We start from the raw sequence: 24,374 nt of genomic DNA, 5'->3' as shown, positions 1-24,374 counted from the left end.
ATATCTTTTTGGTTGTACCTGCTGGACCATATAAAATAGCTTTTCGTTCGTCCTTTGTCACAGTACTTACCACATGAAGATTGAATGTAAATGCTCATTTACATAATAAACATGTATAACTATTGAGGATAACGTAGTTATCCTAGATGATAGAATATCGTATGTGGTAGAGTTGTGTTATACTTTAGCTATATGATATAAGATAGAAATCCATATGACTTAGGAAACCTACGAAGTGTAGGATATCTAGCTTGTATCATAAATAGAGGAGTATTCCCACGAATAAATACAAGACCATGCAACATTATATTTTTCCATCAATAATATATATCATGGTATCAAAAATAAGTTAGATCTTGAGATCTTTTACACAAATTTCTCCCCTGTCGGTGGGTTAGAAAATTTAACTCACCGGCGTAATTTGCAAAAACTTTTATTGATTTTTTTCTCATTAATTATTTCGGATGTGCAACATATATTAGTTTGATTTCTATTTTCTCATTCAACAAAAAAAAAATATTTCTATTCCGTATTTGGTTCGTGTGTGTTGGGAGTATTAATTGGTGGTTCGGCACTTCTAGACAATTCGTGTGTGTTGGGAGTGTTGATACTATTGGCCTAATTGACTTGACTAGTAATAAATTTTGAGTGATGATCGATTGGTGATATGTGGATCTCACGCCAAGAATTACTGGACTCCTTGAAATAACAGTAACGGCATGACTCATTGACACGACAAGATAGACATATGATATTTTTTCCTTATACGAAATGACATGATTGTTTGAAACGACAACAACGACAGGACTCCTTGACACGACAAGATAGGCATATTACATTTTTCTCCTTGTACGAATGACATGACTCCTTGAAACGCCAGTAACGACACGACTCCTTGACACGACAAGACACATGCATATGACATATTTTTTTCTTCAATCGCAAGGTTTGTGAAACTATCGTTCCGATTGCGGGAGGGTAATGAGGATAGCGTAGTTATCCTAGATGATATAATGTCGTATGTGTTAGAGTTGTGTTATATATATATCTTAGTTATATGATACTTCCAACATAGTCATGTGGGATCTTGGTAGATTCGTCTCAATATGTATTTTCAAAATATCAGCTTTTTATAATTTTTTTTTGAAGAGAGTTTAAGATATTGACGATCTAAATTGTGCGTTGACATGCGTGAAATTGACAAACGTTGTGAGTATTTATGAACGGAGGAAATATAAGATAGTAGTCTTATGACTTAGGAAACGTATGAAGCGTATAATATCTAACTTGTATTATAAATAGAGGCGTATGTCCACGAATAAATACAGACAACACAACATTTTTTTTTTCCATCAATAATATTTATCAACAACTTAGCCATCTCCGCTCTAGTCAACCATAGCTTATCATTACTTATGTTCCTTGTCTCTTGGTTCAACCATAACTTGTTCTTCCTATGCACATCTTAATACACATTTTAAATATATAATCATCATTAGTTTATAATCATTAAAACCTTATTACTCAACACGCTCTTAAATATAACCTTTGTGCCAGTATAAATGGAAATCTCTTGTCATCTGATATGGTCTACTCTACTCTCGTGGATCTATAGAACCTTATAGAATAATACAACGAATTCAAAAGATAATGGAGTAGGAAGCAAACACTTCCTCATTAAAAAAGGAATGTAGTTTACGAACTTATCCTACACGGGGTCCTAGTACTCCTTTCGTTCTTAAATAAGTGTCTTATTCCTATTTATAGTGTTCTCTAAATAAGCGTTCACTTTCCATTTTTGGACATACATTTTTTCTACTTTTTCATAAATCTTGATTGCTTTTTTTTCTTACACATTCTATACTTTTCTCATTCTATACTTTTCCCACTTTTTCATCCGCAAAATAAAAAAAAGATGCGTAGTACATAGTAAATACTATGTAATTTATTTATTTTTTGGTGAAGGAGGGGTGCATCCCCTAAAAGAACGAAAAGGGTACACTAAGCCCACAATGAAAACAAAAAATTAAAGGCGAGTTGAAACAACGATAAAAACTACTAAACCTAAGCTTAGACTACATATGATTTTCTTTTTCTTAAATACAAATCACAAAAGAAAGTCAAAATAAAATATGTGAACGGTGTCAAAAGTGTAAGCGTGTCATCTAAAAAGTGAAAGTGTTTTTTGTTTAGCCTCATCTTGTACAGCAATGTGATTAAAATGTACAAAAGATGAAGGGAATGTTTGTTAATAGGATCACCTTGATCATTTTCACTTTGGTTCATAATCCATATTCTGTGATACATATGTTGTCTAAAACACAGTGTTTATGAATTGTTGTATCATTTAATCGACAATGAAATTATTTTGATGGTGTCGAGATAACCTGCAGAATTCTACGTATACAATTATCCGAAAAAGATAACACTAATCGGTTCACACAAAATTGCTCACACCTACATTTCGAATTTCATAAAATGTAAATTTCAACTGATGTTCACTTGCGTACATATATATATAGTTAGGGACATATGAAACAACAATTACTGTAGGAGACGAAACTAGATTAACAAACAACAATGGAAAACATGCTAAAACTTAAAAATAGCAGCACCACTAGATGGCTTTGAAGCAAAAACATAAAGACCAAGGTCATTCTCCGCGATCACACCCTTGTCAGTTCTTGATTTGTAGAAATGCTCCTGAAAAATACACATACAAACATAAAATTGGTCAGATAATATTCAATTGGGTTATCTAGATCGAAAAACTAAAACTACATATACCCTTGATTGTTTAGTTTGAACTTTAAACTTACTTTCAAATTAAGGATAAAATGTGGCACTGCACTTTCTTTTACCAAAGAAACTGTGCAGCCACCCCATCCTGCACCTGTTAGCCTTGACCCAAGAGCACCTTTGTCGCGAGCAATTTTCACAAGTTCTTCTAATTCCGGACAACTAGAATCACCACCAAAAGAATTCAAAATGTTAGTTAACCAAGAAGCATCAAAGAAAACTATGTTCATAACATTCTACTGTTTTGCAACTAGTAATCAAAGGATCTATATATTGCAAAAAGATACTGGAGGATGGTGAAGGTCTAAAGGGAAAGGAAAACCAAGAAGGGAAACCAAGTGGGCTTGTAACAGCCAAAATATCCATCGTTTTCAACTCAATCTCAAATCTCAATACAGATTGAATAAATAAAATTTAAAAAAGAAAGATAAGTTACTCAGTAACTCTTTGGTCAACCTAAAACAGCCAGGCACATGCAGTATAGTAAACAGGAAGACATCATCAAATAAGTAATTTGAACTTAACATAGCATCACTAGTAGTGAACGCCTCCATACCTGCATTCATAGAGAACACTGCAACTATAATGACTCTCGTTCATAAGGTCACCAAGCTTCTTAAGCATATCCTCCTCACTGCAAAAGACAAATTGTTTAGCATAAGAATCAAAAGGACAATTAATTGTGTAGAACTGCTGCGGGTCTCTGACTCTCTTCATGTGTTTAGTCCATAACTCACTGCATATGAGTATATGAAACACACACAAAAGTGGAAGAGAAGGACTTGATGGTCAGCTAATAACTAAATTAACTTACCTCAAATCTGACGACACTGTATCCTTGAAAGCATGTACCCTCTTGGCTTCAGAGTACACATGAGCGGCTCTCTGGAAAACGGAGATTAGGGGGTTAAGGAGTACTTTCGATAGGGAAAATGATAAACTAAACATGAGATGACAAATATGATATAGCCTAAATATCTTATTTAAGGTTTATTTTTAAACCATCCTGACAGCAGAATTTTATTTGAACCCAAAACAGCAAAAGAGAGATTCACGATCTAGAAAACAGTAAAAAATCCTCTCCACCACCCCCAAGGATAAAAGAAAGAAATTCCTTTGTCTTTCTTCATACAATGGCAGCTTGAGCAGATTGCACAATAAAAGTCGATTGTAATTTATCTATCGTGGATACGACAAAAGAAGTATCAAAGTTTCCGAAAATGAGATAACACTCTTGATGAAGCACGTTAAGGTAGAGAAAGAAGATATGACAAGAAAAGATGTACAAACTTAATGATGACAAAGTCAAATAGCCACTCCGTACTTATTGATGAATTGTCAAATACCCACCCTTGACATCTGATAAAATGCAACCATAAAGCTACATCTATATTATTTTAGCATCAATGCTAACAGTTCATGAATATGCAACAACCAGCATGGTATACAAATAGGATGTATAACAGTCACATATAAAATAAAAAACCGATGTCTGAGTGTCTGACAACTATGACAAAATCTGAGATATGAACATAGTTGCATTAGTAGTTATTTTACCTGATGCAATTTATAGTGTTGGGCTGCCTTCAAAACATCTAAAGATGTTGGGGAGTTGCTAAAGATTTGCTGCAGACTTTCATTAGTAATCTTCTCAATATCTTCAGCAGTATATGGTTCCTCTTTTAGATACTCCTGGAATAAAAGGGAGGGGTTGCATCATCATATAGTGTGGCAAAACGAGGTGATTATGCCAAGTAAAAAGTAGAATTAGTTTCACACTAGGTAATTCATAGTTCATACAAACGCATAATGTGACACCAAATTTGCCCAAATATAAATTTATCTCTACACCAAGTGTGTTCCAATTCATGGTAATTAAGCATATTCCACAAAATCCGGATCCCAGAAACAGAAATTAACTAAACCTTGGGTCATACTCATGGCTGTCATGCACTAGATATAAAAATACAACTACTGTTAGCAAGGATATGCACGGGTACATACCTTGACAGCTAGAACGGGGTCAGTGGAGCCATGAGTGCCAGCAAAGGACATACAGAGGCCCTCAACATCAGAAAGTGTTTTGACATTGGATGCTGCCTCTTTTGGGTTCATTCCAAGTTTGATACCCAACACAATCTGCAGATGTCAAACAAGCAAATTTCTTAGAATAACTCAAACATATGCATAAAACAATATTGCACCATTCAAGTAGGAAACTATTTAGCAAATTCATTAACAACCCTCAGCTAATTTGGGTTGCTCATCTTGCTCCTATCTCATCATAATTCATAACTGCCTTGCAGAACATAGAACTGACGCCGAATAAATAGTTTTACAACCATCACTAATCAGATCAATAAGTCAACTTTAAAATTAACTTACAGCAGCAAGTCTGCATTCAACAACACGATTGTTGTAATTTGTAGCAGCAGTTACAGCTTTCTGAGACTCTGCCAATGAATGTGCTATTACAAATGACCCTCCTTCTGGAAGTTTCACGTCAGTTGCACGAATAGGATTAAAATCTATCAACTCCGCAAATCCAGTCTGGGCCATGACAGATATTGCCTACAAAGTCAAGAAACCAAAGTCAGAAGACCCAGAAATTGAAAATTATAATTCAGAGTTCTAGATGCAGTGACATATAAGTATATGAAGGTTTATATGGCATCCCAATTCTCTATCATAAACATCACTTGGGTTGTTGAGTGGTAAGATTATAATAAATCAATTTCCAGCATGAAGAAAACAACAGGAGTACATTCGCATGTCATAAGCCAACAAAGTTCAACACTTGAATACTGTTTATTTTGCAAAGAGCTGGTCTCAAAAACTACCACAGACAAGAAATCTCCACAAACAAATTATTTCAACAATATTGAGAAACAACATATTGTTAGTAAATTCTGTTCAGTAAGTATAACTACCAAAACTTAATGTTCCTATCATAATCTTTCAAAATTTAGAAAATATCCTAAATAATAACAAGCTAATCTCACCTGATCCATTCCACCAGACTGTGTCCCTATGTGCCGCTCACATTCACAAGTGAGTTGTGCAATTTCTTTCTGCAAAAAAGGGATCAAATTTGGATTAAGGGGAATATATTAGAAACTAGAATGCAACCAAGACACAAGTAGACATGAAACAACACGTCACTATAAAATAATAAAATATAAGCATTTGCTGTAGCAGCATTTTGTTCCATCCCATGAAAATAATCCCACCTTGTGATGATAACAGAACTAAGAAAGAAAATCAATATTCTGGAACATCAGTCCTATATAAATTTCTTTGGAAAAACTAGAAGCAAATTCAAGTAGCATACATAATAGTTATATTCAAATGATTAGATACACGTTCTCTTGTCAAGAGCTTCACTCAAGTCAAACAGTTACTTTTTAGTGGTCTTAGAGAACTCAAAGAAGTAGAAAGAGAATGACTTGGGATTTTGGGTAGAAAAAAATAAAACCCTCAAAATTTTCACTCAACGGATGGTCCGTATGGAAAGAACAGCAACCCTTGGTCTCCTTGGATCACTACAGTCACTAGATTATGAATCTAGCAAGTTACATCATATGCGGTTCCCTAAGTGCTGAAGTTTAGCACATCTATAGAAAATGTATTTTCTGAAATTATTTGCTCTCATTAATGACACACAATGTAAAGAGTAACTATAGAGGTGATAATCACTTAATCAGCAATAGAAGTGTAATTAAGTACACAGGGTAGAGGATACCTTGGGGAAGTTCACCCCAAAAGCAGCCATTATAGCAATTGTAGAAGAGCAAACAAATGCCGCCGAACTTGATAATCCAGAACCTACATAACGGAGAAGGGCCAATTCAACTCACAGTAAGCACTACAGTAATCAGCTGATCATAAAAAGATTGCTTCTTTGCAGTTATTGTACCATTAATACAAATCACAGTTACAAAATTACTTAAGATAAGACATATACCAGTTGGAACTGTTCCATCTACCAGGATATCCAGGCCTACAGGTTCACCAACATTTACACCTTTGGATTTGGCATATTCATAGTAGCCTTTATATCTGCATATTCAGAAAACATTACTGACAGACTTATATAAAAATGTTACAGCAGTTGAACTAGAAGATTAGCATTCCATTGTGAACTAATTAAGTAAACTCTGAATCCGCTCTCATAAATGCTTCAGCGAAAAAAAAGATGATCCAAGAGAACTGATAGTCTTACCCACAAATGAAATAATGACCCCATTTGAGATTCTTCAAGTCAAGTTCCTGCGTAAAAGAATAGACTAAAGTCATTACATTACCTGCTACTCTGCTAGTTAAACCAAAAAAAAAACGGCTTGGACTAATGTGATAATAGTAGTATATTTGCACACACAATACAACAAAAGCGTAATAAGGTAAACAAAGTAAAATATGCACTATTGCACACCTTCATATTCATATTGACATAATCCCTCCGGTCCAGACAAAATTGACACATTGTCCCAAATCCCAACCCCTTATAATTAAGGATTCACCATATTCACTTCAATACAATAGTTATGCCCTTGTTACCTTCTCATCAAGATCTATTTCTATTGGACGAATTTGACAAATTCTTCCAAACGGCCCAAATAATATATCTCGTACCCAAAGAAAACTTAGCAAGTACGATAAACTAACCTGGTTAGGATCAGCAGGAAAAGTACACATAGTATACTTATCGTCGTTAAGATTTGCAATTCGAAGCAATTTCTCTTCATCTGTGCCTCTCCTCCGAATAGCAACGATTGTATCCGGTCGAATTGCCATTGGTAACACCGAATATCCCTCATAATCGATATGCTCTCCGATCAAATTAACTCTTCCTAATAAAAAAAATTAACAATAAACAACCGGATTACAGAAAAAAAAATCCGATTACAGAAATTGCACAAATTAGCATGTAATTGAGGAAGAGATAATGATTTAAAAAAACCTGGAGATCGCGCAAAAATATCAGGAGGATGAGAGAAAAATTGTTGAAATTTTGATTTGATTTTGTCAAAACGAAGCTTGGCTTCTTCGAGAAGGGAACCATCGCCGTACACAGGTTCTAGGGAAGAGTAGATTGGGACTGGTTGATCTTCGTGTTTCGCCATCAAATTTTTTTACTTTTTTTGAAGAAATCTACAAGTGTTGGACTAAAATAATCAGTTCACAAGATCACAATCTTTCTCATGAGTTGAATATCATGTTATAATTACATTGATGTGTTTCCAACTTCTCTTCAAAGAAACAAGTGTGCCAATTATCAGCCTAAACTTAACTGAGCAAGTGCTGGTAGAGTGGTAGCCATGTCTTACTAATGTGTGATTTTCAAGCAAGAGCACTTCAAAGGTTAATCATGAAGTCCACCCAACAAAAACTTCATTGAACTCACTACTCAGTATAAAAGTTGCACCTCCTTCCTAAACAAACACTTATAAGGAAATTCATGAACTGCTAATCAAGAAGTCCACCTAACATAAACTGCTAAAACTGTTACTGCATATCCCCATTACCCACTTGGATTTAACACTAAAATACCGAGTACTTCGTACTTCTAATTAGTTTATTAATCTTCGTACTTCTAATTAGTTTATTAATCTAACTCGAACATGATACAGCTGAAGGATATTCGGGTGAAATCTTTGTAATGTTCCGGACTAAAAAGATTTATTTATTTGAATTGTCATGTCATTAAATCCAGCAAATGGGATGAATATTCAAGTTTTTATCAATTGATATTCCATCCTATTCGTAACAAAGAGCTTTTCAGTTTGTTAGGTGGTGATTAGAGTAAAATTCCAGCCTCTTTTCGAATAGCAATGAAGCTCAGTGTTGGAGATCATTCTTTACCGATAAAACATCAATCTTTTATTTAAGTCCCAATTTCCCTTTTTTTCACCTAACCAAGTAGAATTTTGATAACTATCTAAACAAAACCCAGAATTTCTCCCCTACGTTGTTCATTTGCTTATACATAAGAGAACAACATTAAATAAATAATCCAAACAAAACTATAATTATCTGATTAATCCGAGGATACCCACTATCTGATGATAATTATCAGGTTATTATACAAAAACCAATAAAAATAGGAACTTTTATCATAGAATGGGAAGAAAAAAACAGAGAAATTTGAATTGAAATAAAAAATAATACTATTCTGTTCTAAATTATTTATGATAATTCATATGAGATTCAATTTATACAACAGACATAGTAATTATTTCAAAAAAACGCCCAATCTGATGTAGAAACTTACAAATTCAGTAGAGTAAACCTTCAATTTGGTAGAAACTTGACAGATTAATCTTCTTCTGTATCGCTTTTCGTATATAGGGAGATTGATGAAAGAGCTGATTTGATTGTTTGTTCTCAAAATTTGTGAAATTCATATTGTATATATAACGTCACAGAGTTTATCTTAATCCTAACCAAACTCTGCTAATACTTCGAACTAAACTCCTACCTTAACTAAAACTAGAACTCCGACGGACTAATTTGTGGACTATTCCCTTAAAAAATAAAAACTCCTACAGACACCCGGAAATACAGATTTCCGCTTTCATTGGTATTTGGTAGTAGAAAGTTGGCCCATGATCCGACCCTCAAATCCTGGTACCTACTAACCGGGTATCTGGATTAATTGGGTTAGATTATAAGATACCGGATATTTATATTTTCTGATAAAAAATAAAAAAATAAAAAATTGATTGGAATAAGTCAACATTTAGACTGTCCGTTAAAAATAAGTCTATCTTTTGATTAAACATAAATAAATCAACATTTATATCCTATCACTTTTAAACAAGTTAGATGACCGATGACTTGTTGTAATTTCGGTCAACATGTCAATTTTCATTCTTTTTGTTATTTAAATTTTTTAAGTTGATACTTCGTATTTTTTGTTTTGTTAACTTTAATAAAGCATATTTTTTATATTCATCGGTACGATATTTGAGTAATCATCTTAACCAATTTTTCGAGTTATTTCACACATTTTTTTAGCAAGGCCGATATTTAACAAGTTTTTCAATGCACGTCTTTCGAGATGATTTTTAATACACGTGGCACGTTTTTCGATTCGATATTTCGACTTTCAATGCAATTTTTCGACGTCATATTTAGGCGTATTAACCACTTTACGGGGCCGCAAAACATGAAATAAAAATCACCTTAAAAAATTAAATGCGGAAATAAAGAAAATCAAAATAAATGGATTTTTGGATTATTTTTTTTTTGCCACGGAAAACGGGCCCAACTAGTTTATTTTTAAAATAAAAGAAGAAAATAAAATAATATACAAAAAGAAAAAAAAATCAGTAATTACCCTGCTACGTTAACATCCTACCTCCTATACAGGTCAAAATAAAAAGGGACTTGTTTAAAATTGATGGATATAAATATTGACTTATTCAGGTATAATTAAATGTTGACTTATTTTGTGCTAATGACTCAGAGGTTAGCCTATTCTGATCATTTTTTCAAAAAAAATAAATAAAATCCAAACATTAAAATGAAATGCATGTAAATGTAACATGTTTTTAGTGTTCTACTTGCAAACATTTTGTATTCTTTATGTTCATGGATTGATTCACTAGTATTTGTTCTTCTATTTCATTGCCTTTTAAGATCCAAAAGGCACTTTAAGATTGATAAAAGCTGCCCAAAGGAAACATTTAAAACCTAATAGTTGCTCAAATCAATTTGTGATCAGAGGAATATATGGTGAACACGACGAAGCTCTGCTGTTCTTCGAGCTTCTTAATTGCTAGGTCAACAGGTAATGTAAAAATTGAGATAGATGTAATAAGATGACATTGTCATCTCTAGGTTCCTAGCTTCGCTTGGATCTAGGGCCGGCCCAAACAAATCGGAGGCACTGTTCTAAAATTAAAAATAGGCCCTTAAAAATATTAAAGACCATACTTTCTCAAAAATATGCAAAAACAAATACAAAGTATACCCTAGAGTATTTCTAATGAAAACTGACCCTTAAAAACAAAATCTAAAACTGTTAATAAAAAATAAAAATAAAAGATAGATGTCAAATGATAAAGGGAAATAAAAAACTAAAAGTACAATTTCTGACTTTCTCTGTATTGGGAAGGTAAAAGGAAGAGAGGATGGTAAGAAACTAGTGGAGGGCCACATACAATCATATACTATCACGTGATTGTGTGTTTAATTTTTTTTCATCTTTTTTTAATTTTTTTAACTGGCAGTACCGGTTTTAGCAAAGTTTGGGGCCTTTTTTCATTAGGGGCCCTGTTCTGTGTCCCACTTTGGGCCGGTTCAGGGCCGGGCCTGCTTGGATCGAGCAAACGCTTGGTATGCTACTAAAGCATAATATTGATATTGAGCATCGACCCTGCATGCAATCTCCTTGATTGACATAATTCATCAATCAAAGGACATTATCGTAAATGAATTAAAATTACATATACAATCGTTTTGTTTCTGTTGAAACCCAATGTTAACCACATATGAGTTGTCCTACATTGGAGAAAATACCACCTTATAATCTTGTAGAGTTACTCCTGCTATTGTCAATTGGGTTATTGTGGAACCTCTTTTGAATTTATAAGTGGATCAAACTCTACTCCGTAGAGTGTACCCAGCGTTTAGTTGGGGTGCTGCCAGTGGCGGAGCCACGGACCACTTTGTGGGGTCCTTGACCCTACTTGAATTTTTTTTCCTCTTTTATAGTTAAAATTTCAATTTTTTTTTTAAAAAAACATAATTTTAGTGAAAGTTTCATCAACTTTTAAATAGTGACCCCACTATCTCGAATTTCTGGATCCGCTACTGGGTGCTGCGTGAGGTGAGAGAAAGGGAGGAAAATTAATTAAGAATGAAGAGAGAGGTAAAATAGGGAGAAGAGAAGATAATACTCGGTCGTGTTCACGACCTAAACAACATTTGTGGATTATCACTTCGGCATGACACGTGTAATTGATATTGGAGAAAAAACCAAGAATGCTGACACTGCTCCTAAACTTTTGCACATACCAACGACTATGATCTCAAAACATCAATGGCTCTAAATTCATTTGATTTTTTTGAATAATATTAAGGTTATAAATATTTCAAACATAAAATATCTCAAAAAATACTAAGTAAAAAATTACAAAATCTATACTAACGACTTTATTTTTTCTTGATGTATATAATGAGACAATATTGAGGTACTTTTATAAAACTTTTTTTGTTAACTTTTAATTAAATATGTATTTAATGTCAATTAGTGTTTAATTATAAGTCGTTAAATGTACTAACGAATAAGGTTTAAGATATTTTATACATTTATTAATAAATATTTTAAGTTATATGAAGAAATATAAGAGAGAATTTATGATGGAAAAGGCTAAAAGTAAGAGATATAAAATGGTGACCAAAATAGATTGGGCAACCATTGAAGAGGTTTGGACATTAATCATTATTGGTCATAGGTTTGGTCATAGTTGAATTGGAAGAGTATACAATAGTTGTTTATTTACCAAAAAATTTGGGTCATCCATTGGTTACACTCTTATTGGGTTGCCTAGACCCTTCATATTTCTTTGCCCTCTAGTGGTCCCAAGTCCAGAGCACCCATAACCGAATAACTTAATTAATTACCATCTACTTTTTCAACAAGAAATTACAATGGTAGATTTGTGCGTAAGGCTACAACAATATATAGTGATGAATGATGATGCGGACAAGTTCTTGACAAAATTAGATTTTACTAATCTTTATTGATTCACTAATCACTTGCATTCTTTTTATTGAATTAGATCGTGTACTGATTATAACTTGTTCCGGGGTTGAAACGATGGAAGGAGCGTCCTTGATGTCTTGAGTTCCGATCACGTACGGTGCCTGCAAGATGAACTCCGGGCCAAGGGGGGGTCCCCGAGGCGGAGCCTCCGACGCTCAAGTCAGTACAATTGATGTATAAAATGAGGTGTTTAGGGGAGAGAGAGTAGGGTGGCTTCTCTAGGGTTAGAGAATGACCCCTTTTACCTTGCCCTTTGAGGGGTATATATAGTGCCTTGTTGGGCCTTTGAGGCCTTGTAAGTGATATTGGGCTCGAGTGAGTTTTATTGGCTTTTGGGTTAAAATGGTGAGCCCATTTTAACACCCCAACAAATGCCCCCCAGACCCAATTCTATTTGAAAAATGGGTTGGGTTTTGATTTTGATCACGGAATTTTTACCTTCGGCTCGGTTTTTACCTTCGGCTCGGATTGTAACATCGATTCGAGTTGTAATCTCGGAGCGATTTTTAACCTCGCTCTTCAAATCCGGAGATCTGTTTAAGAACGTGCTTCTAAAATCGGCTCGGATTGTAACATCGGTTCGAGTTGTAATCTCGGAGCGGTTTTTTACCTCGGCTCGGACTGTAACATCGATTCGAGTTGTAATCTCAGAGCGATTTTTAACCTCGCTCTTCAAATCCGGAGATCTGTTTAAGAACGTGCTTCTAAAATCGGCTCGGATTGTAACATCGATTCGAGTTGGAATCTCGGAGCGGTTTTTTTTACCTCGGCTCGGACTGTAACATCGATTCGAGTTGTAATCTCGGAGCGATTTTTAACCTCGCTCTTCAAATCCGGAGATCAGTTTAAGAACGTGCTTCTAAAATCGGCTCGGATTGTAACATCGGTTCGAGTTGTAATCTTGGCTCGGATTTTACCTTCGGATTTTACCTTCGGATTTTACCTTCGGGTTTTACCTTCGGATTTTACCTTCGGATTTATCCTTCGGGTTTTACCTTCGGATTTATCCTTCGGATCGGTTTTTGTCCAAGTTTCTTCAAATCCGTAGATTTTGCTAAGAGACTCGGTAGCTTTTGGACCTTTAAGGTCTGTAGATTTGTTTAGTCTGCTTTTGAGCTCTTCAGATCCGTGGATCTGTTAAGAGGCTGCTTTTGAGCTCTTTAAAGTGTTTGGACATGTTTAGAGTCTGCTTCTGAGCTCTTCAGATCCGTGGATCTGTTAAGAGTCTACTTTTGAGCTCTTTAACGTCTACTTCCGTTCTTCCGAGTTCTTGTGGTTCGAAAACCTGGGCAAGAAATCGCAAGTCTCTCTTAGTTATGAGCTTCGGGGATTCGTGGATCTGAGCCGAACTCTTTATAACTGCATTCGAGAGACTTTGTTGCGAACGGAATTTTCCAAGTTATGGTGACCCGGAGATCGCTCCATAACTTGCTTGTTTATCCAAGGGACTTGTTTGGTTTCTGTTCTTCCGATTTCTTGTGGTTCGGAAACCTGGGCAAGAAATCGCTAGTCTGACTCTTAGTTATGAGCTTCGGGGATCCGTGGATCTAAGCCGAACTCTTTATAACTTGATTTGAGCGACTTTTGTTGCGAACAGAATTTTCCAAAACTTTCTCCAAGTTATGGTGACCCGGAGATCGCTCCATAACTTGCTCGCTCCAAGCTCTTCAAATCTGAGGATCTGGGCAAGAGTTTGCTGAATATCCGACCGGATGAACCTTGGTTAGGTGAGATGCTTCTCCGATACATATTCTCATCATGCCCCCCACTCATGAGTTGAGTTTTGGTTGACTTATGAGTAGTATTGGATAAGGTAGGTATTGACCGAACTTGACATTGCCGGCAAATGAGATTTGGCTTGCTGCATGTACGGAGCTTTGAGCAATTTGAAATGCTTATTTAGATCGTGGGACCAGCTTTACCAAGAATTACATTTGTGTGCATATTTTGGAACAAGTTAATTTGGGTGTCCCACCTCACAAAAGAAGCAGACTCTTTATTTCCTTTACAACCCATCACTGTTGCTCCCACAGACTGCAATTCGTTTCTAGTGGATCTAGGTGACCACTAGTCCACTTGGGGGACAAAATACAAAGCATGTTTTGTTGTCTTGTGTTTGGGCAACACAAATAACTTCAGTTGGTCAACCGAAATGAAACAACGCTTCTTTCTCACGAACTAGTTTTGCTTAATTTGACATCAAAGCTTCGACTCCGTATATCACTGGGTCAACTTCGGGAGTTAGGACCTTGGGCCAAACTTCGGGAGCCATGGCTGAACTTTGGGAGTTTGGACCGGACCTTGGTCGGCCTTTGGTCAGCTTATCACCATGTTCGGCTCGGGAGCTTTGGCACTACTTACTGAGTTAGCTTGCTGCTTGGTCATTCTTGGCAATTAGCTTTACTTATTTGTGACTGATTATGTCACCAAATAACCCATCACCTTCATTCATTTTATGGGATAAAGATGACAAAGGTATCAAGATGCTCGGCCCTGACCTCAGCAGCTTTGAAACTGTTCGAACTGAATTTTGGTCCTGAGCTAGGGAGCTGCTGACCCTGTAACTAACCTTCAGGTATTGAGTTTAGCCTCGGCGGGTCAACTTCGTATCCCTGAGTACTTGCCTCGTGTGAGTTAACCTCGAAAGCGAAGTTGGCCTTGGGAGCGCGGGTTTGGACCGTGGCCCCACCTTCGGACCGTTAAGTATTTACCTCAGCAAGTTGTTCGGACCTCAGGAAGCTCTTCGGGAGGTCACCTGCAGCTGTAGTCATGACGTCTCCTCCGTAGTAGATTGACATCTAGCTCGTGGTTCATACGCTCAGAGTTTTTCCGGTGAAGGTGGCTCTCGTACCTCGGAAGGACGTTAGGCCGTTTGTACTTCGGCGTTTGAACTCGGCTTTGAGCTTTGGAGTTGTTGTTCTTGGCAGTGAGCTTCAACAATGAGCTACGGCCATAAGCTTCAGTAATGAGCTTCAGGAGCTCTGCCTTGGCTTTCTTTTGCTTACCCAATTTGCTTCGGCGTCGATTTGCTGACGGCACTCGATACGGAGCTCGGGAACCTCCATGCTCGACACCAAGCTTCGGCGCCCAGCTTCGGGATCTTTCCTTTGCAAGATAATAGTAGCTGCTTTGTTACTTTGCTCGGCATACTCTCTTGCATTTATGCTCGGTCATGCTCTTCGGTAATGAGCTTCAGTAATGAGCTTCGGGAGCTTCGTTTCAGACCTTGGGAGGTCAGCTTGACACCATGCTTGGTAGCCATTGATTTTGCTTTGTTGGTTTTATATTATCATCACTATCCACCAAGACTAGGCGGCTGTATTCGGCCCTGAGCACTGATCTTCGGTACTCATTTGAGTACGAAGTGAGAAATATGGACTAGATTGAGCTCGTGCTATCAGCTTGTGCTATCAGCAATATCAAGGCTCGGTTCACCTCGTGAAGTCCTGTCTAGGCCTTCGGGAGGCTATGGTGGACCTTGGAGGCCATCTTCGGGAGATTGTCATGACCTCGGCATTGAGCTCGGCTCTGAGCTAGAGAGCTGTTATGCACAATCAGTGAGCCTTGGATAGGTCACCATGTTCGGCTCTTGGCTCGGTGCATACTGTCTCGCGACTGCTTACTTCGGCACCAAGCTTCAGGGATCCTTGCGGACTTTGCGAATGTAGCTTTTATCTACCTTGAAGGTCCTCGAGACCCTGCTCGGTGATGAGACTCATTCCATGCACAGTCGAAGCGGCTGTTGAGCTTCATTCAAGCATTTTCACAAGCACCTTGTAGGCATCAGTTGGAGTTGTAGTCATAAAGTTCCCTTTGTAGTGGCTTTCACGACCAAGTTGGTTAATATGAACTCAACTATGAGGTCTGCCAAACAACAGTGTATAAATGACAAACAACATAAATGTACTAGTTTTCTAGCAAACCAAATTAGTTATGGTATAAGAAAGAATGATGATTTCATAAATATCGCATTAATTTATAGAGAAACTTAGCTTTGAGCTTGCAACTGGGCCATGGAAATGAGCTTCGATGCTCTGCCTCTGTTTGCTTTTGCTTACCCAGTTTACCTCGGCACTGACTTGCTTTTGCTTTTGCTAGGCTGAGCTTCGGCCAAGAGCTTCGGGAAGTTTCTAAACTCGACACCGAGCTTCGGAGCTGCTGTGCTCGGCATTATACTTATATGCTCTGCACTGGGCTCTGTTCTGAGAGCTGGTGTTCTCGGCGCTGCCCTCGACATTGGGCTTCGTACCGAACTCGGTTATGAGTTACAGAATTATGCCTCCACATGGTTTGGTGGCTTTTCCTCTTTGCCGAGTTTTGAGTCCATGAATTGCAGTAATACCAACTTCTTCATTTGCGAATTGAGTTTTGCCTCTCATCTTGTTGGAAAGTATTGACCGCTTTAGTGCTATTGTCGGCAAATGTGACTAATTGCTTGATTCAGCTTGCTGCTTGGATACAACTTTGCTTTAATCATTTGTGACTAATTATGTCAACAAATAATCAATCACTTGTGCAGTACTACTCGCCCATTGGGCCGCACAACACTGCAACACTGCAACAATTAACATTTATTATTTGTTGAGTCAAATGATATGTGCTTGGTACTTTATCCCATTAGTTTTGCGGTTTTGGCCGATCTAAGACCTCAGCTTCCTTTGAGATGCAGTGCACGAGATGGCTAGATCTTGGCCCAACAAAATTGGGTTTTTATTTTTACTTTCGTGTGGTTGAACACAGTGGCCATGTAAGAGTGGATCTTCATGGGTTATTGTATTATCTCCCCACAGACGGCGCCAAATTGTTCCGGTGTTGTAAAGATGGAAACAATGGGCTTCGAATGAAGGCCCTTTCGTATGTGTTGAAGATCTTGCTTGCTTGAATGAGTCGAGTCCGAATTCACCTGCACAAGAGCAAAGTCACTAGCCTTGGGGGTGTTTCCGAGGAAAGCCCCTCCGATGCCTAAGTAAGAACGATGCTCGGATTCTAGAGAGAAGTTCTCTAGAAGAGTAGTCTTAAGGCGATAAATTGGACGTACCTTGAGGTGTGAGCCTTGGTGGCCTATTTATAGTGTTTGCATAATAAATGCCCATAGGTCATTTATTGCTATTGGGCCTTGGGCCTTAATGGATGGCTGAATAGCCATAGTGGTAGGTTTGATGCTGTTGTTTAGAGCCATTGGGCTTTGGACTTAGTGACCCAATTGAATATCAATTGGGAGCCCAAACATAACTGATATGATTTACACGGAGTACTAATTAGAACCGATGGATAATATTCGTCCTACGTGTTATGGCAATAAAAAACTCCCTATGTATGAGTTGTGAACAATATTCCAAGGGAGAAAACGCCATATATGATATATCTAAAGTCTAAACACCAAGTTGACATATATACCACATGCAAAATTACATATATATTACAATATATTGACATGCTTTTGAAGTGACAATGATATTTTTCAATTTGATGTAGACATTGTGTAGGTCATATACTACGTACTTGATCATTTCTTGTTCATGATTTCCTTCACCCTCACTCTCAACCCCCCGAGCATATGAGCCGTTAGAAGGGGCACGAACACCGGCGGCTCAGAACTAACCGGCTCGAAATCGAAACGGCTTATGATAGAAGCCATGACATACTTCATCTGAATAAATGCCATTTCTTTCCCTAGACATACCCTAGGTCCGGCTTGGAAAATTGGGTATTCGTATGGACTTACCATTTTTAACTTTCTTGTATCATCATTGTTTCCATCTGATAAAGATGGTTCTCTTTCAAACCAACGATCTGGTCTGAAGTTAGAACAGTCTTCTCCCCATATAGTCTCCATCCTACCCATACCGTAAGGGAAGTACGTAACACGGTCCCCTTTCCTCACTGTTGTCCCGTCCGGTAAAACGTCGTCGTTTACGGCATGTTTTGAGTCCCACGGTACCGGAGGATACAACCTCATTCCCTCACATAGACAAGCATGCAAGTATCTCATTTCTTTCTTCACCACCTCAAACCCGAGTGGGCCCGACCTCGAGTCGGTCCCACTTGCCAACTCAGACCTTATAGTCTCTCGAGCAGCCGTGTCCACAGACGATAAAAGCCAAAAGAGCCAGGTCATTGCAGCTGCGGTAGTATCACGGCCCGCCATAATAAAACTGATCACCATGTCCCTTGCTAGATCGCCGCCGTAGCCGGCGGAGAGGAAGCGGGAGAGAAGGTCATGATCATTTTCTGTCTCTTTTGAATCAGCAAGAGATTGTTGCTTACTCGAAATTATGTTACTTACGACATCATGGAGTTTAGTGATGGAATTCTTTAGTTGTTTCTCGGAGCCGAAGTTAAGAGCTCGCTTGAGCTTCCAGATGATATAGATTGGGTTGGTGGCTCGCTTGGCGCAGATCTCGGCCGCGCTCTCGAAGGCGGCGATAAGCGGCGGGATTGGAGCAGAGAGGTCTAGACAGTTTGGATCGATCCCTAAGGAGACTTTGCATATTGAATCGTACGTGAATCTTTTCAGTACGTCCTGTAAAATTAACAAAACTAGGCTAAAGATTTAGCAAGTTCAACAATTATACGGTTGCAAATTTGATTTCACTCTATTTAGTAAACCGCAATCAAGTAATGTTTTGGACTATTTAGAAAATATTTCACTTTTCATCTAAAAGGTTGAGTTTCAATTCCCACTAGGAGAACATTAATCGAGAGAGGTTTTCCTTATCATTCTCCTCACTCTCAAAGTGTCTAAGCCGCTAACTCGAACCTGATTAACCCGTGCAGAATTTCGACCGGTATGACATTTCAACTTACCTTCAAAAATAATGTATTGCACGTGTACTCCGTACAACGTAACAAGTTAACACTAGGCAGTGTCTACTCGAGAAATACTATGCTAGCTTAAATTATCCAATAGGACACATAAACACCAAGCTATAGATAGGATAGATAATAAGGTATTCGATCATTTGACTAATCTAGAAGTCGTACATCCAAGATGAGAATAAGGTTAACTAGATTGTCTCATAGTCATTTGTATTCCGTATAAATTATCTAATCTCCCATTTAAAGACATTATGTGTTTTACACCTCGTTTTGCAATTTAATTTTTTCTTGTAGATTGTTTCATACTAATCCGTACTTTAAGAATTATCTAATCTCCCGTTCGAGGACATTAGATGCTACTACACGTCTACACCACGTTTTATAATTTATTTTTTTTCTCGTTATCAGGCTATCTAGATGATTTTGATGGAGTCAAAGATTCATTTGTTCTTTTGGCGTGGGATGTAATGGACTAAATCAAAATGGCTCTTGATACCTCTTCGTTTCCTTTCCATGAAGAGAAGATAGTCGACCCGTTGTCACTTTCGCGTCAATTGGAAACAACTTCTCTGCAATTGTAGAGGTAAGGTTGCGTATGTCCGACCCCCCTTAAACCGTGTCTTGCGGGAGTCTCTTTAAGGCAATGGGGTAATGACAATGATGATGATCAGGCTATCTAAATGATATTGATACCCCTCAAAATAGAAAATAAAGATAAAGAGAATATCGTGAAATCTAGTCCTAGATCCGCCGCGATAGTTCACACTTCCCTCCATATGTATGACATCTTTCGATCTGTTTTTCTATGTCAATTGACTTGGGTCTTTGAATCAGAGTTTTGTTTGTTTGTTGTGTGTTTGATTGTTAGATACGTCAAATCAATAACGTTACACAACTTTATTTCAATGTGATTAATCGAACTCTTTATTTTTGGTTTGTGTCTTTGTGATCAAATTAGTAAGTAAAGAGGTGAAAGTACGTGGCATTATTATCAAAATGCTGAACTCCGTCATATCCCATTTTTTTTAGATCATTTCTTAAAGCTTTACTAATTACGTTAATTGATATCTACTCGAACTTTCACTTGATTGTCACCAAATACTAAACGTAGAAGTCTAACTCAATGGATAACCAAATAAAATCATCTCCGTAATTTGAGGCTGATTAGACCAGACCTACTACACGTCATGTTGATATTTTCAAAAGAAAAGCTTCCCGCACAACTATTTCGTCGGGTTGTGTATATACCAAATTTAACTTATCTTACATGATAACACTTGTGCGGAGTATTAATTAGCGGTTTAAACGTGGGGAGTGCGTTAAACATTAAAATTAACCAAAAAAAAGGTTGAAAAAAAGAAAAGAAAACAAATTCCCTTTATATTAATATAATATGTAGTTGACGAATCATGATCATTAATAAAAAAAAATTAATGCAGAGCGTTGAAATTAATGTTCATTTAACCAGTCTAGATGCATGCCTTTGTTGACATGCATGTTATGCAAATTGTACAAAAGTAGTCAATTGAGTACAAAAATGGAATTTCCCAAGAACTTAAAACATTATTCATTTTATAATAAGAAAGTGGTAGGTACACAAAAATTATATATCCTGATTTAGATAAAACTAATTTGAATCATTCAGCACCGTCTTTTTCACTTTACCACAACTCAAAAGCAAATTCACTAAGAATCACTTACACTAATGGAGTAGAGGAGTAAAACTCTGCACCTACTTCTTTCTTTACTTGAAAATTTTCACACTTATTGATCATAGGGTCGAATATTGAAAAAGAAAATTAAAAAATTATTTTATTTGAATAAGTCAAAATAAGTCGATTAATGCATAAAGTTAAGATATAATTAAACGATTAAAATTTTCAATTCAAAGCCTCAAAATGTGTAATTAGACACACGTAAAAGACAAATGGGAATAACTTCATGTAATAGAGGTGAAATTGAATTGGATAGTAATTAACCAATTTCTACCATTAATCTTTGCAACTAACTCCTACCTGTGCTTTTGACAATATGGCTTTGATATGATTTAATTCTTAAACTTGTTGATGATAAAGTGTTAAAAGAGATTAATTGGGTGGTGGAGGTTTAAAATTTCCAACCGTAAATTAAACTATTTGGACAGTAACTAAATCATTCTCCGTACATCTTTACGACGCACGTTTTCTATTTTGTTGAACAATACCAAATTCCTGCCTTCGGATCCTCTAGAGTCGTAGATTAACTCTACGTACACTAACATGACGAACCACGGGTATATGTTTGTGATTTTGCTAATTCGATAGCACATTCGGCTGTAGGGGTGAGCATAAAGTTAGTGTATCCTAAATTGAAATTGGAATCTGTTAGAGTGGTAGCAACCTGCAGTTCGTAAACCGAAATGGGAACCTAAACAATAAAATTGGGAACCTGTTGCAACAGGTTCTGGTTCTAGTTTCAATTTTTTGGAACGGGTACCCTGTTGGATACTCTATACACACCCGTTCTTATAAGAAGTACCTAAAATCAAAGACCCGGACCATATAAAAATTCTTCATAGGCTCAACCTATAAAACAATCCAAGATAATTTTTAGAAAACATAAATTTAGAATTACAATTTAAGCCTAAAATATAAAAAAGCTGGCAAAAGCCGAAACCATAAATGAGATTTGTCTTTTAATAAATTAGCAATAATTTAATTATTTAAATTTTAAAAATGATAGGATACAACCGGTTCCGACCCGGTTCTCATTTTATGAACTTGTTGCAACAAGTTTCGATTTCTATTTTAAAAACATGTTAGCAACAGGTTTCGATTCCGATTCCAATTCCAATTTCTAAAATTTTGACATGATACCTTATTGTGTTCATACCTACTCGGCCATATAAAACACAAGATACAAAACCCGATCTCAGGATAGCATACCCTGAGAAGCAAATCTTCAGGATAGCATACCCTGAGAAGCAAATCTTCCAGGCTAGCAAAATCTTACCTTATTAGTTATTACATTTTTATATTCTGATTTATTTGACAAATTTAGTGTCCTCATGGTGAAACCCCAGATTTCTGACGCTATTATTAAATATTTACATTTAATAATTCAATAATTTTTAATAGAAGCATCAAGTCATCAACTAGGAACGTACATGACGTACGAAAATCTCAAAGTATCAACATAAAATAATTGCAGCAGTATCATTTTACTACTGAAGAGCTCCACTAGGCACCAGCAACTAGCCAACTAATAACACGTTTAATTACTTGCTCCCTCCGTCCCAAAATTATATTCCTATTTTCTAAATCGGACGTCTTAAAATTAAAATTATAATCATATTTCTAATTTTGGCTATTAAGGTCATCATTTTCCCATGTACTATATTAATTAAATATATTGAAAACTCTACACATGTACTATATTCCATTTTCCTATGTACTATATTCTCTTTCTCATGTACTTTATTCCACTTTTCCAAGCAACTCAATCATAATTTGTACTTTATTCCATTTTTCTTAAAATCTGTTTTTGATCAAACGGGACTATAATTATGAAACGGAGGGACTCATTAATTGAGTAGGTTTCCTGACAACAGCCTGACCGAAAGATTTGGTCCGATCGATTGACTTTTTAGTTTCAGCGTTTCGGTTTAATTAACACTCCTGATTTGACAAAAACTGATTAGGTTTTAGTCTAATGATTAAAACTAAATGTCTGTACATAATAAGCCTAATATTCATTATTCAAATCTCTTGTCCCCAATTATAATTTGTATTATAATCATGACTCATTTCCACCGAAGAAAAATACGAAGTACTCCGTATCTAATTTGACTGAATAAAAAGATGTTGGATCGTCTTTAATTAAGAAATAATTAGAATAAACTAACCTGCAAATCAATGATTTGATTTTGTTGAGCAGCGAGTTGAAGCAAAGGAATGAGTCGACCTTCAACTTCTTCCTCCAAAGTTTGAACAACAAATTCTCTCAAAGATTTCGTCGTAAACTCGTGACTCGCTAACTTCCGTTGAGTCGCCCATAACTCGCCGTCGACGTTAAATATGCCATGGCCTAAAAGATCGCCTAAAATCTCAGCTAAGGGTTCACCCTTTGGGAAGTTGGGGAAGTTTGTCTTAAGAATGTACTCAACGTTTTCAGGGTTAGCCGTTACGATCACCTTTCCCGCTCCGATTCGACTAACTACGATGGTTTGAGTTGGCGAGTTAGAGAGCAACTCGGTGTACCAGTTTAGGAGCCTCCCTCTGTTGTTGTAGAAGGAAATGAGGCACCCAATAAAAGGGTATGATGGAGGACCATGTGATGAAATGGTAGGTTGTTTTTGTGAGAATAATGGTGTTATAATTTTGTGGAAGAGAGAGATAAAGAAAACAATTAGAGAAATAAAGAGGAAGAGATCAAAGGGGTTGAAACACATTTTGATGGGAGTTTTTTTTTGTTTTTATGATTATCAAATTCAAAGTGTAGTAAGAAAAATGAGGTCATGTCTTTAAGGAATGAATGGTTATTTATAGGATGAGAACAAAGGTCTGAGATGTGGTTTTTGAGTCGGATTTTTAGCCAAATAAGGTAACTCGTGGGAGGGTGGGACACCATATGCTAGAGCTGTCAAACTGATCGGATCTGAGAACCCAACCTAAATATCCGTAGTGACCACCTAATTCACTCATACTTGGAAATTAAACATTCGAGTTTGATGTAATGATACTGTTTGATCTATCTAAATTCGGACCGACACCTAACTCGAATGACCAGACTCGTGGTGACACCCTACCTAATAATAACCCGACATGAGCTATCACTAACACTGGCCCATGATGACATCATTGACATGTAACTGATTTAAACTGTCATATTGTCAACTTGATATTTTATTCATCATTACTCTACTTTTATCTTATTTTAATAAATTCAACTTACTCTCCCAAAACTATATGCCGCTCAAAGTGTATTTCTTTTTAAAATACGTAGG

At 36.7% G+C, this 24,374-nt stretch overlaps 2 protein-coding genes across 2 annotated transcripts; both read right to left on the bottom strand.

Moving 5' to 3' along the window:
- Window positions 1–2,436: 2,436 nt before the first annotated feature.
- Window positions 2,437–9,350, bottom strand: LOC110787295 (galactokinase). Its single transcript, XM_021991903.2, has 14 exons — window positions 9,071–9,350; window positions 7,760–7,950; window positions 7,465–7,649; window positions 7,022–7,068; window positions 6,764–6,858; window positions 6,542–6,624; window positions 5,802–5,870; window positions 5,185–5,370; window positions 4,804–4,938; window positions 4,357–4,491; window positions 3,614–3,684; window positions 3,356–3,433; window positions 2,820–2,961; window positions 2,437–2,703 (listed from the first exon to the last, which is right to left on the bottom strand). Exons 2-14 carry the CDS (start codon window positions 7,920–7,922, stop codon window positions 2,593–2,595), a joined length of 1,500 nt encoding a protein of 499 aa, XP_021847595.1. The 5' UTR covers window positions 7,923–7,950; window positions 9,071–9,350; the 3' UTR covers window positions 2,437–2,592.
- An 8,615-nt stretch (window positions 9,351–17,965) lies between these two features.
- LOC110787294 (cytochrome P450 94B3) lies at window positions 17,966–23,916 on the bottom strand. Its single transcript, XM_021991902.2, has 2 exons — window positions 23,274–23,916; window positions 17,966–19,094 (listed from the first exon to the last, which is right to left on the bottom strand). Exons 1-2 carry the CDS (start codon window positions 23,817–23,819, stop codon window positions 18,078–18,080), a joined length of 1,563 nt encoding a protein of 520 aa, XP_021847594.1. The 5' UTR covers window positions 23,820–23,916; the 3' UTR covers window positions 17,966–18,077.
- Window positions 23,917–24,374: the final 458 nt, after the last annotated feature.

The sequence above is a fragment of the Spinacia oleracea genome, chromosome 5 (assembly GCF_020520425.1).
Source record: "Spinacia oleracea cultivar Varoflay chromosome 5, BTI_SOV_V1, whole genome shotgun sequence".
Classification (NCBI taxonomy): Eukaryota; Viridiplantae; Streptophyta; class Magnoliopsida; order Caryophyllales; family Amaranthaceae; genus Spinacia; species Spinacia oleracea.
Note: the sequence above shows the minus strand (reverse complement) of the source record. Positions and strands in the feature narration are given on the sequence as shown.

What these genes read in the sequence shown, in the direction of transcription:
- LOC110787295 (XM_021991903.2), bottom strand. Translation starts at nt 7,922, where the DNA reads ATGGCGAAACACGAAGATCAACCAGTCCCAATCTACTCTTCCCTAGAA. An exon ending in TTGAATGCAGACTTGCTGCT is followed by an intron (nt 4,939 to 5,184) that starts GTAAGTTAATTT and finishes TGACATCTGCAG; the next exon opens with ATTGTGTTGGGTATCAAACT. An exon ending in ATTTTATCCTTAATTTGAAA is followed by an intron (nt 2,704 to 2,819) that starts GTAAGTTTAAAG and finishes TGTATTTTTCAG; the next exon opens with GAGCATTTCTACAAATCAAG.
- LOC110787294 (XM_021991902.2), bottom strand. Translation starts at nt 23,819, where the DNA reads ATGTGTTTCAACCCCTTTGATCTCTTCCTCTTTATTTCTCTAATTGTT. An exon ending in ATCAAATCATTGATTTGCAG is followed by an intron (nt 19,095 to 23,273) that starts GTTAGTTTATTC and finishes TTAATTTTACAG; the next exon opens with GACGTACTGAAAAGATTCAC.